Source organism: Moschus berezovskii, chromosome 2, assembly GCF_049115385.1.
Source record: "Moschus berezovskii isolate FMDL1 chromosome 2, NW_MosBer_1.0, whole genome shotgun sequence".
Taxonomy (NCBI): Eukaryota; Metazoa; Chordata; class Mammalia; order Artiodactyla; family Moschidae; genus Moschus; species Moschus berezovskii.
Window position 1 is genome coordinate 101,488,287 of NC_142461.1, and position 18,067 is coordinate 101,506,353.

General features: G+C 38.0%; 1 protein-coding gene across 4 annotated transcripts in view; it reads right to left on the reverse strand.

The window, feature by feature from the left end:
• Positions 1–18,067, reverse strand: part of WDSUB1 (WD repeat, sterile alpha motif and U-box domain containing 1) — a 79,671-nt gene that overhangs the window by 51,475 nt on the left and 10,129 nt on the right. For 3 of the 4 annotated variants that reach the window (XM_055397099.2, XM_055397097.2, XM_055397098.2), the window contains exons 4-5: positions 13,112–13,204; positions 9,119–9,212 (exon numbers count right to left, since the gene is read on the reverse strand). In XM_055397099.2, the coding sequence (XP_055253074.1) occupies positions 9,119–9,212; positions 13,112–13,204 (187 nt within the window). The remainder of the gene's footprint in view (positions 1–9,118; positions 9,213–13,111; positions 13,205–18,067) is intronic. The other variant, XM_055397100.2, reaches the window with a different exon arrangement.

Genomic DNA, 18,067 nt, shown 5'->3' on the forward strand with positions numbered 1-18,067 from the left:
AAAGGATGCATTAGTTGCCAAGTCTTTTGTTACTCCTTTCCCACCATTTTATGGCACTCTAAAACTTCAACTCTGCTTACAGAAGAGTACAAGAGAAACTAAAGAACAAACAAACAGATATGAATCACTAAAGGAATCAACAGCAGAATAACTGAGACAGAAGAAAGGATAAATAATCTAGAGGACGTAATGGTGGAGATCACCGTCACAGAACATAGGAAAAAGAATGAAAAGAAATGAAGACAGCCTCAGAGACCTCTGGGACAACACTAAACGCACCAACACTCAAACTATAGGTGTCCCAGGAGGAGGAGAGAGAGGAAGGATTTGAAGAGGTAATAGCTGAAAACTTCCTGAACATGGGAAAGGAAGTAGTCAACCAAGTCCAGGAAGGACAGAGAGTCCCAGGAAGGATAAACCCAAGGAGGAACACACCGAGGTACATAGTAATAAAAGTGACAAAAATTAAAGAAAGAAAATATTAAACGCACCAAGCGAAAAAATGACAACATACAAGGGAACTCCCATCAAGCTATCAGCTGATTTCTCAACAGAAACTCTACAAATTAGAAGGGAATGGCATGACATATTTAAAGTGATGAAAGGGAAGAACCTACAACCAAGAATACTCTACCCAGCAAGACTCTCCCTTCAGCTTTGATGAAGAAATCAAAAGCTTTCCAGACAAGCAAAAGTTAAGAGAATTCAGCACCACCAAATCAGCTTTACAACAAATGATAAAGGACCGTTTCTAGACAGGAAACAAGGAAAAGACCCACAGAAAGTAAACCCCAAACAATTAAGAAAATGGTAACAGGATCATACATATCAATAATTATCTAAAATGTAAATGGATTAAATGCACCAAAAAATACAGACTGGCTGGGTGGATGAAAACATGTGCATATATGTACACTTACCACTGACCCCCTAAATTGTAAGTAATTATTTTATATAGTTAGGTTAATCACGTTCCCATTATGGCTTGCGACTGTACTTTTAACTTTTATCTGCTATTGATTTGTGAAAACTGATAAACATCTTTTACTATTGTGATTATGTAACTATTACTCACTTAATACCATTGTATCATGATTGGTCAACAGAAAAATAATAGACCTCTATCTCACCAAAGCTGGGATCTAATAGAAAAACCTGTAATCACTTTTTAAAATCCAGATGCATACTAGAATTATCTTGCAATTTTTTAAAAAATACAAATGCTCAGGTACTGCTTTTCTCCAAAGCTTCAGATGTTTCTAATGAGCAGTCATGTTTAAAAACAACTGGACTGTATGATAATCTTTTACTTTTATCTAGTTTGTTTCACTTTTTCCCATTTCACATTCAGTGCTCTCTTTTCATTTAGTTTATGTTCTCAATTTCTCCATCTCTTTTTTTCATGTTCTTTCTCAAGCCTTCAGCAAGTGTAGTAGAAAAGCTTTTGTATACATATATAAATATATGTATAATATAAATATTTTAGAAAACTTATGAATTTTTGCCTAACTAAAAATATTATGACATTTTGATTCCACTTGTCTTAGTGTGAATATAATGAAATAGATATGCAACAAAAATTTACTGTATAGTACAGGGAACTATAGTCAATATCTTATAGTAACCTATGATGGAAAATAATTTCAAAAATAATATGTGTTTTGTATAACTGAATCACCTTGCTGTGAATCTGAAACACTGTAAGTCAACTATACTTCAATAAAATATATATATTTAAAAAAAAGATTAGTATTCAAAATATATATCACAACATAGAGTCCACTTTGCTATTAAAGGGCTGCAAATCTGTTTCTGAGCTTCTTCAATAGCAATTCAAAAAAGGAAACACCATCTGTTATACAGTTTAAGATAGAAACACAAACCCAATGCTCAGGAAAGGGACGTCAGTTGTTTAGACTGACATCTATAGGAATTATTTCCCCCAAGGTCTTTACAGAGATGATTCCATGAAACATAATCCCCAACAACTCATCCTGAATGAACACGGTAAGTTTCAAACAGCTGTTTCATAATGCTCCTCAATATAGATCAACAGCTGAAACTTAACTGAGAAAAAGCGGAAGTCAGAAAATCAGGGGATAAATTAATGTTATGTGTTATACACATGCCCAATGCTCTGGATTACAAAAAATACATAAAAATAATTGGGGAAAGAGTACATCAAGGATGTATATTGTCACCCTGCTTATTTAACTTACATGCAGAGTGCATCATGCAAAATGCCGGCCCGGATGAATCACATGCTGGAATTAAGATTGCAGGGAGAAATATCAACAACCTCAGATATGCAAATGATACCACTCTAATGGCAAAAAGCAAAGAGAAACTAAACAGCCTCTTGATGAAAGTGAAAGAGTGAAAAAGTTGGCTTAAAACGCAACATTCAAAAAACTAAGGTCATGGCATCCAGTCCCATCATTCCATGGCAAATAGATGGGGAAACAAATGGAAACAGTGACAGATTTTATTTTCTTGGACTCCAATGTCACTGCAAACGGTGACTGCAGCCATGAAATTAAAAGATGTTTGCTCCTTGGAAAAAAGTTATGACAAACTAAACAGCATATTAAAAAAACAGAGACATCACTTTGCCAACAAAGTTCCATACAGTCAAAGCTAAGGTTTCTCCAGTAGTCATGTACAGATTTAACAGTTGGACAATAAAGAAGGCTGAGAACCAAAGAATTGATGCTTTCAAACTGTGGTGTTGGAGAAGACTCTTGAGAGTCCCTTGGACAGCAAGGAGATCAAACCAGTCTACCCTAAAGGAAATCAACCTTGAATATTCATTGGAAGGACTGCGTGGCCACCTGATGTGAAGAGCTGACTCGCTGGATAAGTCCCTGATGCTGGGGAAAATTAAGGGCAGGAGGAGAAGGGGGCAACAGAGGATGAGATGGTTGGATGGCATCACCGACACAACGGACATGAATCTGAGCAAGCTCCAGGAGATAGTGAAGGACAGGGAAGCCTGGTGAGCTGCATTCCTGGGGTCACGAAGAGTCAGACATGACTTAGAGACTGAACAACAACAATATCATTGGAACATATATTTAATATACCTAGACTGAGCAATTATTGTGCCCCAAATATAAGTAATAAATGCTTTACCTGAATTTTCTTAGTTAAGCTTCATAACAATCTTATGAGCAAAGTATTCTGATTTTCCCCATTTTATAATTTAGAAAAATGAAGCTGAGAGAAGATATGGAACTAGACTTGTTCCAGGTTGCACTGCTAGTACATGGCAGGGCTGGGATTAAAAATCAGTACCCATGTTTCTGGATTTTACACTTCCTAGACCATCTCCTATGAATGTATTAAAATTAAAACTGATCCATATTGATTACACACCTTGACAGTTTTAGCCTAAAAACTTATAAAATAGATGGCATGGTCATTCAGAATTCACTACAGTTTTCATAAGACATCTGTTTTTCAAGTCATGTAATATCTGATAATCCTCATGATAAACAAACTCTTAACGTGGACTCTGTCTAGCTAACTAACTTATTCAACAGTTTTGTTAACAATGTTGTAGAGAGTACAGAGAAATAAATGACAATTTGAGTTTTGGAAAGGTGACCTTAAGCCTTCTCACGATAGTCACTGCTGAGTGAGAGAGGGTGGTTGTTAAGCTACTACTAATTTATGACAATAAAACTCTGTTCTATACATTTATAAAAGAAAAAGAAACATAAATAAGCATCTTGTTGAGAAGAGGGGAACATTTACTTCCCACTCTTTCAGGAATAAGATTTCTGGTCTGTATTCTCCCTTCTTTGCTTAGAAGAAAAGGGATGACATGTGACTATAAAGTCTGGGGAAGACACTGGGCCATGTGGCTCAGCCTCTCCTGGATTTTCTTTTTTTCTGAACTACCCTTGCAGGGAAAGTATTAGGTGGTACATGCCACCCAAGAGCAGGTAAGCAAGTTGACTGCAGTTCTACTTTCCTGTTATCTAGTGTGTCTACCCAGTATTTCTCTCTTATTAGTTTTCAATTCAAGAAGAAAAAACGGTGTTCTTTTTGAACTCAACTTTTAACAATGATGGCCATTCTCAAACTGATTTCTAAAGAATTCTAACTACTAGAACAGAGAATCTTTGGAAAGAGGCAGCCTCCATTTGGATTACAAAGACAGACTCTTCCTGCTGGAATATAAGCTAATTCATAAAATATTTATTTTATCTGGCTGGATCAAGAGAAGCAAGCAGGAAACAAAAGACAAATTCTAAGGGGCTAGAGGAAAATTAACAGAGGAGAGATGTGTAGGAAGATGCAGAGAAAAAGTTCCTACGCATTTTGCTCGATGACATATGATTCCATCATAGCCCTGAGAGCTAATGAAATGTGTAAAACAGATATGAGAATCTATGTACTTTCCACTAATCCAATATTGAAGAGATATTCATAAATGTAAAAGAATGCCACTTTTCTATGTTTTGTTTTATTTCTCCTAAGGAAAGTGATCTGTTAATATGCAATGAGTTTATTATTGTTGTTTTTAAATAAATTAAAAATGTTTTAGAATCTCCTTAGCTTTATTTTCTGTAAATAGCAATATATGTAACCCTCACATGTTGAGCAAAAGCTCCTTGGAAGAGTCCTCAAGAACTTAAGAGTGTCAAGGAATCCTAAGACCAAAAAGCAATGAGAACTACGGTCCTAAACGATCATTCAGTGTCTTTACTTCACCCATTTTTGACAGCCAAGAAATGTGTGTTAGACATGCTTTAAAAGTTTCAATAGTTCTCCTAAATCTACTACATGAAATTCTAATGATATCCTCTATCATCTCTTCCCTGGTAACTGAGCTGGTAAAGAATCTGCCTGCAATGCGGGAGACCTGGGTTAAATCCCTGGATTGGGAAGAGCCCCTGGAGAAGGGAAAGGCTACCCACACCAGTATTCTGGCCTGAAGAATTCCATGGACTGTATAGTCCCTGGGGTTGCAAAGAGTCGGACACAACTGAGATACTTTCACTATCATCTCTACAATCTATTTTTCCAGCTTCATTTTCCCTTATTCCTCTTTATCATACATTTTAATCTACTCAAAAATTTCCTGCCTTTTGCAATGTCTTTTCTGTTTCCCACGTCTCTAACATCTGTATATACAAATTCTATACTGATTTTTACATGGCCATCCCAAATCTAAACCCTATACAACTTCCTTAGTACACTTTCTGTCCTACAATCCTATTCTGTTCATTTATTTTTTTCTTGTCTAGTCACTTATATTCACATGTATTTTTATCCTAATCTCTTTTTCCCACTGACTCCCTCTTTATCATATGTATCCATTCTATCTTACCAATGACTTTTAGTCATAAATGGAATCTCTCTCTCATTGACCAGCTATCTGGCTATCTATCCATTAATCAAGTATGATTTAAGCATCTCTCAATTCTCCTAAAAATTAAATGTTTATACTTCACTAATTTACATTTCCAACCCATTTGCCTGCTTATACATTTATCCAAATAAACTAAAAACATCTAGAAGAATATTTGAATGTGGCCTAGAACAGCACCACATTCCAAGAGCACTTCATAATGTAAAACTCCACTTATCCAGAATGACTTAGGAAAGGCACATTATTCTAGTTGATATAATGGGTTAATTAAAATTCACATATATATGGCTTCACTGGTGGTCCAGTGGTTAAGAATCCACCTTGCAAAGCAGGGGACACTGGTTTGATTCCTGGATCGGAAAGATCCCACATGCTGTGGAGCAACTAAGCCTGTATGCTGCAACTACTGAAGCCCTCACATTCTAGAGCCTATGTTTTGAAACAAGAGAAGCCACTGCTATGAGAAGCCCCGTGCACTGTAACTAGACAGTAGCTCCCACTTGCCAAAGTTAGATAAAGCCTACACACAGCAGTGAAGCACAGCCAAAAGTTAAAAACAAATTTTTTAAAGATTCATATATGTACACAAGTTAATAAGAAATAGGAATGCTGTAAAATGAACTTAACACAGAAACATTATTGAGCATCACTTGACACTTCTGTAATTCAGAGGGTAAGGGCACATTAAGATCTTGCAGTGTTATCACTCGGAGAAGGCAATGGCAACCCACTCCAGTACTCTTGCCTGGAAAATCCCATGGATGGCAGAGCCTGGAAGGCTGCAGTCCATGGGGTCGCACAGAGTCGGACACAAGTGAAGCGACTTAGCAGCAGCAGCAGTGTTATCACTATGAATATCAAAAATCAGAATAGAGAAGTAAAACAACTTCAAGGGCACAAACATTGTCTTCTACTTCCTTTTATATGCTCTATTGCAATTGGCAGAGAACTGGGAATATAAGAAAGTCAATTTCACACATAACAAATTTGTTATTAACTTAAGAGAGAATGCATAATGTATCTTCCAAAACAGTAAGAAGAAATTCAACTTTGCAGTAATTTCAATCCTAGGCTAAAGGAGAATTTAAAAAAATACTGTTTGATGATGAACTATCAATATTTCACGAGTTTTTCACATGTAAAATAATGGCAATGTATCTAATTAGGTGGCTGATTATTTGTCAAGGATTGGAACATATGGAGGAAAGAACTATCAGGCTTGGTGCAGAACACTTCAAGTACAGGTTAGAAGCTTAAATATCTTGGCTGGAGCCAAGACTGCTGCAAAGAGACATGAATGAGGGTTTGAATGCTATGGCCTGTGTTATCAAACTGCAAAGATCTGAATAATGCTACTGTGTACTAAACCAACAGCTTCACAAATTAAAGCTTTGAAAAATAAAAGCCAAGATAGAATTTTCAACAGAGACCTAGAAATCATAACTGACATGGCAGACCTGAAAAATAACCAAATAAAAATTCTAGAATCAAAAAATAACCAAAAATCAAGAATTTTTCAATGGACCACTTTAATAGCACATTAGATAAAACTAAGGAGTGAATCAGTAAAGATGAAACCATTCGGAACAAAGCTCAAGAAACAGAATAAAAAATACAGGAGAGAGAACGAGAGAATTTTACAGTGAGAGGGTCTTTTGTGCATTTAGAGTCCCAGAATTAGAAAGGAAAGGACAGAGGCAATACTGGAAGAGACAATGAATAAGAATTTCTCCTCAAAGTGATAAAATAGTCGACAAGTTTAAGAAGTTCATTAAATTCTAAGCAAACTAAGCAAAAAGAAACCCAAATCTATATACAAAGTAAATGTGCAGAAAACTGTAAGATAAAATGTGTGAGCAGCCAGTGAAAAAAATATGAATTACATCCAAAAAGCTACAGTTAGAATAAAACTGACTTCTTTATCTGCTCTGCTAAGTCGCTTCAGTCGTGTCCAACTCTGTGCAACCCCAGAGACAGCAGCCCACCAGGCTCCCCCCTCCCTGGGATTCTCCAGGCAAGAACACTGGAGTGGGTTGCCATTTCCTTCTCCATAGCAATACACAAAAATAGTATGTCCTAAGTTGTATTTACTCCAACAAAGCAAGACTGGTTTAACATGTATAAACCAGATTTATAAAAATCAGCATAATTTATGACACTAATAGGATAAAGAAGAAAAATCATATGATCTCAAGAGATGCATGAAAAATCATTTGATGAACTGTAACACCTATTAATGAAAAAAAAATTACAGACTAGAAGAAACAGAAGAGCTAATAAAGCTTATCTCCTAAAACAGTGATCACACTTAATGAAAGCTTTCCCTATGCAAAATAGGTCAGACAAGGTTGGCTATATCACTATTTTCCTTATCCTGGCAGTGTTAGCCAGTTCAGCAAAGTGAAGTGAAGTCAAAGTCGTTCAGTCGTGTCTGATTCTTCACAACCCCATGGACTATACAGTCTATGGAATTCTCTAGGCCAGAAAACTGGAGTGGGTAGCCTTTCTCTTCTCCAGCATATCTTCCCAACCTAGGGATCAAACCCAGGTCTACCGCATTTCAGGTGGATTCTTTACCAACTGAGCCACAAGGGAAGGCAAGAATCAAAAAGGAAGAGAAAAAACATCATTAACACAGGATATGATTTTGGATATAAAAAATTCAAAATTAGAATCGTCAGAGAAAACTCAATTGTCTTTCCATATATATTTTCCTATATTAGCCACATCTTTCATAATAGCAACAAAAAAGAGCCTGGAATAAATATAACAAAAGATGAGGAAGATCTCTATAGAGGGCAACAAATAAATTATCTTCTACTGAGAGATATTATCGAGAGAAGTCAAAAGACAAGTAAAAAAATATGCCACATTCATGGATTGGAGACTATATACCATGAAAGATATCAATTCTCCCCAAATTTATCAGACTCAATACAATCCCCATCAAACTCCAAACAGGTTTTTTTGTGCAGAGGAGGGAACTGGAGAGACAGTATGACAAGCTAACTCTAAAACTCACATGTAAGTGTCAAATGTCAGGAAAAGCCAAGTTATAAAACCTCAGAAATACAGAATGATATTAGAGCAATGATAAACAGAACAGAATAACAGGTTGTGAAAAAGAACCACACATATATGATCACTGATTTCTGACAAGATGGCATATTAAAATGGTGAAGGAAAGATTACCTTTTCACTTTGTACTGGGACAACAGGATACCCATATGGAAAGAAATGAAATTGGATTCCTATCACATACCATTGGAGGAGGAAATGGCAACCCACTCCAGTATTCTTACCTGGAGAATCCCATGGACAGAGGAGCCTGGCAGGCTGCTGTCCATAGGATCACAAACAGTTAGACGTGACTGAAGCAACTGAGCACAACCACTTCACATTCCATACACATCAGATTCACTCAACCACTTGGAAAACAAACATAATATTGAGTAAAGGAAGCCAGACACAAAATAATTCACATTGTGTGACTGTTTTCAGATCAATTTAAAAGGAAAAGGCAATGCTACACATGACCTAAGGCACTGTCATCAGAAAGCAGACTTGGAAGAAGAGGAATTCTAGAGAAACCAGCAATGTTCTATTTCTTGACCTGAGTAAGCAGCTGCAAGTTTGCAGTACAGTGACTTATCAAGCTATTCTCTTAAGTTTCATGTACTTTTCTGTAAGTCTACTGTATTTCATACCTAAATGGTTTAAGGGAATTAAACAGCTTACCCTGAAACTAGCATCTGCCCATCATGAGAAAAAGCACAAGCCAGAACAGGAGCACAGTGTCCAGTCAGTGTACTTTTATATTTTAATTCAAAACCTGCAAATAACAAGGTGAGAAAAATTAGCAAGCTGATTGTGCTTATAATTTATTTTTAAGTAAAAACTATTTTATTTGTTCAATAAAATCTTGGAATGCTTAAAGGACACAAAGATGGAAAAAAAAATATCCTCACGTAACTCGAGTATCGGAATGCACTGTGATTAAGTGGTTTCAAAAGTTCAGTAACGGGTAAAGAAAATGGTGGGGTCAGCAAACACTAGACAGAGGGGATTAAAATCAAATTATTTTTAAATTTAAAAATTCTAAACTCTATAAAATATATAAAATTTTAAATGAATAAAAATTTTAAACTATACTTCAATCTTGGTATCTTAAACACACACACACCACACACCAATTGCCCAAATGCCTAAAAAGAATCAAATGCCTATAATTTTAAATATTTCGATTAAGATATCTTTTCATTTCATAAATTAAAAACAGTAATTTATATATCTTAAAACTCCAATATATCCTATAAAATCCCAACAAAGTATGGTAGCAGTAAAAATGCTTTTTATGCTTTCTATAATTACTGAAAAGGAATATCACAACTCTTTCAAAGATAAGCCAAGGGAATTCAATGTATTTTAGTGACAATATAGAAAAATAATCACTAAGAAGTTGATCTGGGGATACAAGGAATTAAGTGAAATCTGTAATTTTCTCAGACCTAATAAGAACTTTGAAGTGTTAATGGCTCTTGGATAGACAGCATTTAACAAAAATGTCATGATGCAGGTAAAAGCTTCAGTAAAAAAATATGTTTCTCTCACTTTATTATTAAATATGTATTTTATTTCTATTCAAAACAGAATATGTTTTTACGCAGAAGAACAGATGTAGGCATTCAAGGCACTGATCAATAATTAGGCACATACAGATTAGTAAATAGATACACTCAATCAAAAAAGAAAAAATATTAACAAATTGCAAAACAGCTAAAGATTCTGAACTTGCAATAAGATCCTACGAATTGGTCACATTCTCAAGTATAAGACCCATTTGTCTTATCTACTCCTCCCTGCTGCTGCTGCTGCTGTTAAGTCACTTCAGTCGTGTCCGACTCTATGCGACCCCATAGACGGCAGCCCACCAGGCTCCCCCGTCCCTGGGATTCTCCAGGCAAGAACACTGGAGTGGGTTGCCATTTCCTTCTCCAACGTGTGAAAGTGAAGTCGCTCAGTCGTGTCCGACCCCCAGCGACCCCACGGACTGCAGCCCACCAGGCTCCTCCATCCATGGGATTTTCCAGGCAAGAGTACCGGAGTGGCTTGCCATTGCCTTCTCCGCTACTCCTCCCTACAAACAAGCAATTAAGATTAGGTGCAAATAATGCTAAATGTTTTATTAAAAGGCTCTAACTGCATGCTTATAAACTGTTCTTTATAGAGTCAGTGTAAAAACATTTTCCAGACAATGTAGGAAAGCTTTATTTCTGAACAATTACTAAAGATACGTTGTACTGAGAACATCCACATACATGACTATTTATGGTTCTTTATAGAGAATTTTTACTTTGATATTAAAAGAGGTGGGATAAACCAGAGAAATAACAGAACTCTTCTTAGCAGCTATCACTGAAAACATTAAATGAATTACTGCATGTAACCTAATAGGCAATAAAGTAACTAATTTCCACAAAAAGAAATGTATTTCCTGGTAACAGACCCTTCTCTATACACGAGCAAAATGACAAAAGATTCTCTCGCCCAAACTACCCAGGCTCTTCTGAGTGGCCTCCTGGATCAGGCCCTGATCTGGGCCAACAGAGACTTAAATTAACATGGTCTCTACAGTTTAAGGTTGCATTCCTAGCATGATCCTAGTCCCCTTAAAGTTGGGGACTAGGAAAATTCAAGGCTGCCAAAAGAATTTATTGTTTATTCCAGCCAATCCCTGAAGATAAAGCTTCTGTCTCCCTGCTTCTGTGAGAGGGGAGGAGTCTAACTTCCCGAAGCGACCGTTAGCAAATCCAGACGAGTTTCACATGGACCAATTCCCAGATTCCTGCTTTCTGTAATTTTGTCATTTGCTAGATGCTACACAGGTCCCATTTACCTGCTCTTTATTCCCTCTTTAAAATACACAGTCACCTCTGTACAAACTGAAGTTGAGTTCAGTTCATGCTGGACTTTTTTCCCTACTGCAATAGTACATTACTGATTAAAATCTGTCCCACCACTTCAACTTGTGTTCAACTTGATCTCTGACAGTGACTTTATAAACAATGAAACACAATGCATGATTTAGTTGCCACTTATTAGGTGACAATATTTTTAGGCATCTGAAGCAAGATGGCCAACTGATCATATAATTTCAGAGTTGCCATAAAAAGATAATGAAGGAATTAATAAAAACATAAATTCACATCAATGAAGAAAAGGGGAAGGGGGGGAAATGTCATCAGGAATGAGAAACCGAAATCAATTTTGGGAAGGCAGATGCAAATTAATCAATGAGGAAGTATAGATAAGTAACACCTTTGAGTGCAAAATGAGGGGGCTACCGTCAAGAAGAAAGCTAGCTTTCTCGAGAAAATCCCAAAATACTTACAATTATTTACAGAAAACCCCAAAAGGCTTAGGATTTACTAACAGTCAAGGAAAAGGAAAGTCAGAATGATACAGATATGAAAACATAAAAAATTTACTGAAGGCCTGTTTATGAAACGTTAACTATCTTCCATCCCTCTCTGACCACCCCACCCATAGTACGCTGCATGAAAGCCAGATGCTTCTCCCCAGGAAGAAGTAAAACAATGACTGGGGAGCTCCCCGGTACCTCCAGGGCAACACAGACACCCACATCCTCCAATCCCCAACCCTTTCCCAATAAGGGCCAACAGTCCACCTCTTTATCCGAAATGGAAACCAGCAATTACAAAACAGCACGGTGTGCACAGAGGCTCTACATATCTTACTGTTTAATTCTTGAAAGTAAATGGGATACTAAGGATCATCAAGCAGTTAAAGAAGGTAACCACATGAAAGAGATCAGGATAAACAAAAAAGGGCCCAAGAGCAAAGTTGATCAGGAAACCAAAGAGAAATTAAAACCAAAACAAAAAGCCTCTAATTGGTATCCTGAGAATTTAGAGAGGATCCTGCATTCATAAAGTAAATGGAGGACACTAAGAAAAGGAAACAAAAAATATAAGATTTTGGAAACTGAAAGTATTATTGATGGGATTAAAATTTTCAAAAAAGGTTAAAAGATAAAGCTAAGGAATTTTCTCCTATGATAGGAAAAAGACAGAGATAAATGTGGGGGCGGGGAGGAAAGACATAGGAAATCAAGTCAGGAGCCCACCACTCAACTAATGGGAATATAAAAAGAGAAGTGGAGAAGAAATTAAAGAATTAGCATAAATGAATACCAAATTAGCATAAAGAAATACCAAAAATGAAAGATATAAGCTTTCTGATGGTAGAATCACCCGAAATAAAATTACAGTGCAATTCATGTTGATGTCTGACAGAAAACAAGAGTCTGTAAAGTAATTATCCTTCAATTAAAAAAAAACAAGGTACAGTACATAGTGGAAACACCCACACAAGTTTCAAAAACTAACTACACTGAGTAAATTTAAAACGTATAAACAATATTTATGGACATGGAAAATCATCCAAAAAAAAGAACTGAAAACAGAACAAGTATAAAGTGGAATTTCTTCAGGTTAAGCAGGAATGTGCGTAGTGGTAATGACAAGGCCATTATCGGTAGTGTGCATACAATTTCAAAATCATGTGTATGTATTACTTTAATTAAAAGTTCATAAAATATATTTTTATAATCCCATTTCAATATCTAGGGTACCTTAAAAGATTAATTAAAACAGAAACTTTATCTGCAACACAAAATTCAGTTTAGAGAACTACTAGGTGAATACATACCTAAGATATGGATAAAAGAAATAACCCAAATTTTGATCTGGCAATCTTGACCACACGATGCCAACTGAAAGAACTGAAGACCTTGTTCTCCACCTAAAAATATAAATTTGTTAAAATAGATGTACAAGAACTGATAAAACATTTAAACCAAAAATTTTTCAACTTTAGACCGAGATCTGTTAATATATTCATTTAACCATATTCACAAGCAATATGAAATATATTAATTTATACCATAAACTGAAATGTCAAAGATTTCCTTTAAACAATGTAATTCAAAAAGATTATGACTGTAGCCCCTGAAGTTGTGACAACAAAACACCTTTTTATTTACCTTCCACTATGGCTGGATGGCATCACCGACTTGATGGACATGAGTTTGAGTAAACTCCGGGAGTTGGTGATGGACAGGGAGGCCTGGCGTGCTGTGTTTCATGGGGTCACAAAGAGTCGGATACGACTGAGCAACTGAACTGAACTGAACTGAAAGATATAACAAAGCTAGTGGAGGTGATGGGATTCCAGTTGAGCTATTTCAAATCCTGAAAAATGATGCTGTGAAAGTGCTACATTCAATATGCCAGCAAATTTGGAAAACTCAACAGTGGCCACAGGACTGGAAAAGGTCAGTTTTCACTCCAATCCCAAAGAAAGGCAATGCCAAAGAATCCTCAAACTACCACACAATTGCACTCATCTCACACGCTAGGAAAGTCATGCTCAAAATTCTCCAAGCCAGGCTTCAGCAATACATGAACCATGAAATTCCAGATGTTCAAGTTGGTTTTAGAAAAGGCAGAGGAACCAGAGATCAAATTGCCAACATCCGCTGGATCACTGAAAAAGCAAGAAAGTTCCAGAAAAACATCTATTTCTGCTTTATTGACTATAACAATGCCTTTGACTGTGTGGATCACAATAAACTGTGGAAACTTCTGAAAGAGATGGGAATGCCAGACCACCTGACCTGCCTCTTGAGAAACCTGTATGCAGGTCAGGAAGCAACAGTTAGAACTGCACAAGGAACAACAGACTGGTTCCAAATTGGGAAAGAAGTACATCAAGGCTGCCTACTGTCACCCTGCTTATTTAACTTACATACAGAGTACATCATGAGAAACGCTCGACTGGAAGAAGCACAAGCTGGAATCAAGATTACTGGGAGAAATATCAACAATCTCAGATATCCAGATGACAGCACCCTTATGGCAGAAATTGAAGAAGAACTAAAGGGCCTCTTGATGAAAGTGAAAGAGGAGAGTGAAAAAGTCGGCTTAAAGCTCAACATTCAGAAAACTAAGATCATGGCATCCGGTCCCATCACTTCATGGGAAATAGATGGGGAAATAGTGGCTGACTTTATTTTTGTGGGCTCCAAAATCACTTCAGATGGTGACTGTAGCCATGAAATTAAAAAATGCTTACTCCTTGGAAGGAAAGTTATGACCAACCTAGACAGCATATTAAAAAGCAGAGACATTACTTTGCCAACAAAGGTCCATACAGTCAAGGCTATGGTTTTATGATTTTTGCAGTAGTCATGTACGGATGTGACAGTTGGACTATAAAGAAAGCTGAGCCCTGAAGAATTGATGCTTTTGAACTGTGGTGTTGGAGAAGACTCTTGAGAGTCCCTTGGACTACAAGGAGATCCAACCAGTGCATCCTCAAGGAGATCAGTCCTCAGTGTTCAGTGGAAGGACTGATGTTGAAGCTGAAACTCCAATACTTTGGCCACCTGATGCGAAGAGCTGACTCATTTGAAAAGACCCTGATGCTGGGAAGGATTGAGGGTGGGAGGAGAAGGGGACAACAGAGGATGAGATGGTTGGATGGCGTCACCGACTCAATGGACATGAGTTTGGGTGGACTCTGGGAGTTGGTGATGAATAGGGAGGCCTGGCATGCTGCATGCAGTTCATGGGGTTGCAAAGAGTCAGACACAACTGAGCATTCGAACTGAAAGATATAACTCAATGCTTAAAAGGCCAATATTGAGCCACTAAGCCTAGCGATCCAACCAGTCCATTCTAGAGGAGATCAATCCTGGATGTTCATTGGAGGGACTGATGCTAAAGCTGAAACTGCAATACTTTGGCCACCTCATGCGACAAGTTGACTCACTGGAAAAGACTCTGATGCTGGGAAAGGTTGGGGGCGGGAGGAGAAGGGGACGACGGAGAATGAGATGGCTGGATGGCATCACCGACTCTGTGGACATGAGTTTGAGTGTAGTCCGTGAGTTGGTGATGGACAGGGAGGCCTGGCATGCTGTGATTCATGGGGTCGCAGAGAGTCGGACACGACTGAGCGACTGAACTGAACTGAACTGAAGCCTAGCGCACCCTCCAACCCAACTTTAAACACTGAGGTTAGCATTGATGTAAAAAATTTAAGACTTTAGTTATGGTATGTGTTAAATGCTTAATTATTCCCAAGTTAACTTTTTCTAGGATATATTAACTTGCTAAAAGCTTAGTCTATAATTTATATAGAATATTGAGAGACTGTTTTCCCATCTGATTAATCAAGACAAAAGCTAGAATTATACATGCGGTTCTAGTAGTAAAGAGACCACCTGCCAATACAAGAGACTTAAGAGATGTGGGTTCAATCCTACGTGGGGAAAAGCCCCTGGAAGAGAGATGGCAACCCACTCCAGTAATCTTGTCTGGAGAATCCCCATGGACAGAGGAGCCTGGCAGGCTAACGTCCATGGGATTGCAGAGCTGGACATGGCTGAAGCAACTTAGCCCCCAGGCGTACACACAAAACATCATCAATTCAGTCCAAAAGATTTGGTGAAACACATTTCACAAGTCAAGCGGGCCTTACGAAGCGTCACTTCAAACAAAGCTAGTGGAGGTGATAGAATTCCAGGTGAGCTATTGCAAGTACTAAAAGATGATGCTGTGAAAGTGCTGTACTCAGTACTCCAGCAAATTTGGAAAACTCAGCAGTGGCCACAGGACTGGAAAGAGTCATTTTTCATTCCAATCCCAAAGAAAGGCAATGCTAAAGAATGTTCAAACTACCGCACAATTGCACTCATCTCACGCGCTAGCAAAGTAATGCTCAAAATTCTCCAAGCTAGGCTTCGACAGTATGTGACCTGAGAACTTCCAGACGTTCAAGCTGAATTTAGAAAAGGCAGAGGACCAGATATCAAATTGCCAACATCCACGGGATCACAGAAAAAGCAAGGGAATTCCAGAAAAACATTTGCTTCTGCTTTATTGACTATCCTAAAGCTTTTGTGCAGATCACAATAAATTGGAAAATTCTGGAAGAGATTGGAATAGCAGACCACCTTATCTGCCTCCAAAGAAACCTGTATGCAAGTCAAGAAGCAACAGCTAGAACCAGACATGGAACAACAGACTGGTTTGAAATTGGGAAAGAAGTAGATCAAGGCTGCATATTGTCACCCTGCTTATTTAACTTGTATGCTGAGTTTAGTTCAGTTGCTCAGTCATGTCCAACTCTTTGTGACCTCATTGACCGCAGTACACCAGGCTCCCCTGTTATCACCAACTCCAAGTTTACTCAAACTTATGTACATCATGCAAAATGCTGGGATGGATGAAGTACAAGCTGGAATCAAGACTGCCATTATCAATAACCTCAGATATGCACATGACACCACACTTATGGCAGAAAGGTAAGAGGAACTAAAGAGCATTTTGATGAAGGTGAAAGAGGAGAGTGAAAAAGTTGGCTTAAAACTTAACATTCAAAAAACTGAGATCACAGCATCTGGTCCCATCACTTCATGGCAAATACATGAGGAAACAATGGAAACAATGATAGATTTTATTTTCGGGGGCTCCAAAATCACTGCAGAGGGTGACTGTGCCCATGAAATTAAAAGATGCTTGCTCCTTGGAAGAAAAGCTATGAAAAACCTAGACAATGTATTAAAAAGCAGAGACATTACTTTGCTGAAAAAGGTCCATCTAGTCAAAGGCATGGTTTTTCCTGTAGTCATGTATGGATGTGAGTTCAGTTCAGTTCAGTCGCTCAGTCGTGTCCGACTCTCCGCGACCCCATGAATCACAGCACGCCAGGCCTCCCTGTCCATCACCAACTCCCGGAGTTCACTCAAACTCATGTCCACAGAGTCGGTGATGCCATCCAGCCATCTCATGCTCCGTCGTCCCCTTCTCCTCCCGCCCCCAACCTTTCCTAGCATCAGAGTCTTTTCCAGTGAGTCAACTCGTCGCATGAGGTGGCCAAAGTATTGCAGTTTCAGCTTTAGCATCAGTCCCTCCAATGAACATCCAGGATTGATCTCCTTTAGAATGGACTGGTTGGATCTCCTTGCAGTATAAGGGACTCTCAAGAGTCTTCTCCAACACCACAGTTCAAAAGCATCGATTCTTCGGCGATCAGCTTTCTTCACAGTCCAACTCTCACATCCATACATGACCACGGGAAAAATCATTGCCTTGACTAGACGGACCTTGGTTGGCAAAGTAATGTCTCTGCTTTTTAATATACTATCAAGGTTGGTCATAACTTTCCTTCCAAGGAGTAAGCGTCTTTTAATTTCATGGCTGCAATCAGCATCTGCAGTGATTTTGGAGCCCCCAAAAATAAAGTCTGACACTGTTTCCATTGTTTTTCCATCTATTTCCCATGAAGTGATGGGACCAGATGCCATGATCTTTGTTTTCTGAATGTTGAGCTTCAAGCCAACCTTTTCACTCTCCTCTTTCACTTTCATCAAGAAGCTTTTGAGTTGAGAGCCGGACCATAATGAAGGCTGAGCACCAAAGAACTGATGCTTTTGAACTGTGGTGTTGGAGAAGACTCTTGAGAGTCCCTTGGACTGCAAGGAGATCAAACCAGTCAATCCAAAGGGAAATCAACCCTGAATATTCATTGGAAGGACTGATGTTGAAGCTGAAGCTCCAACACTTTGGCCATCTGATGCATAAGAGCTGATTTATTGGA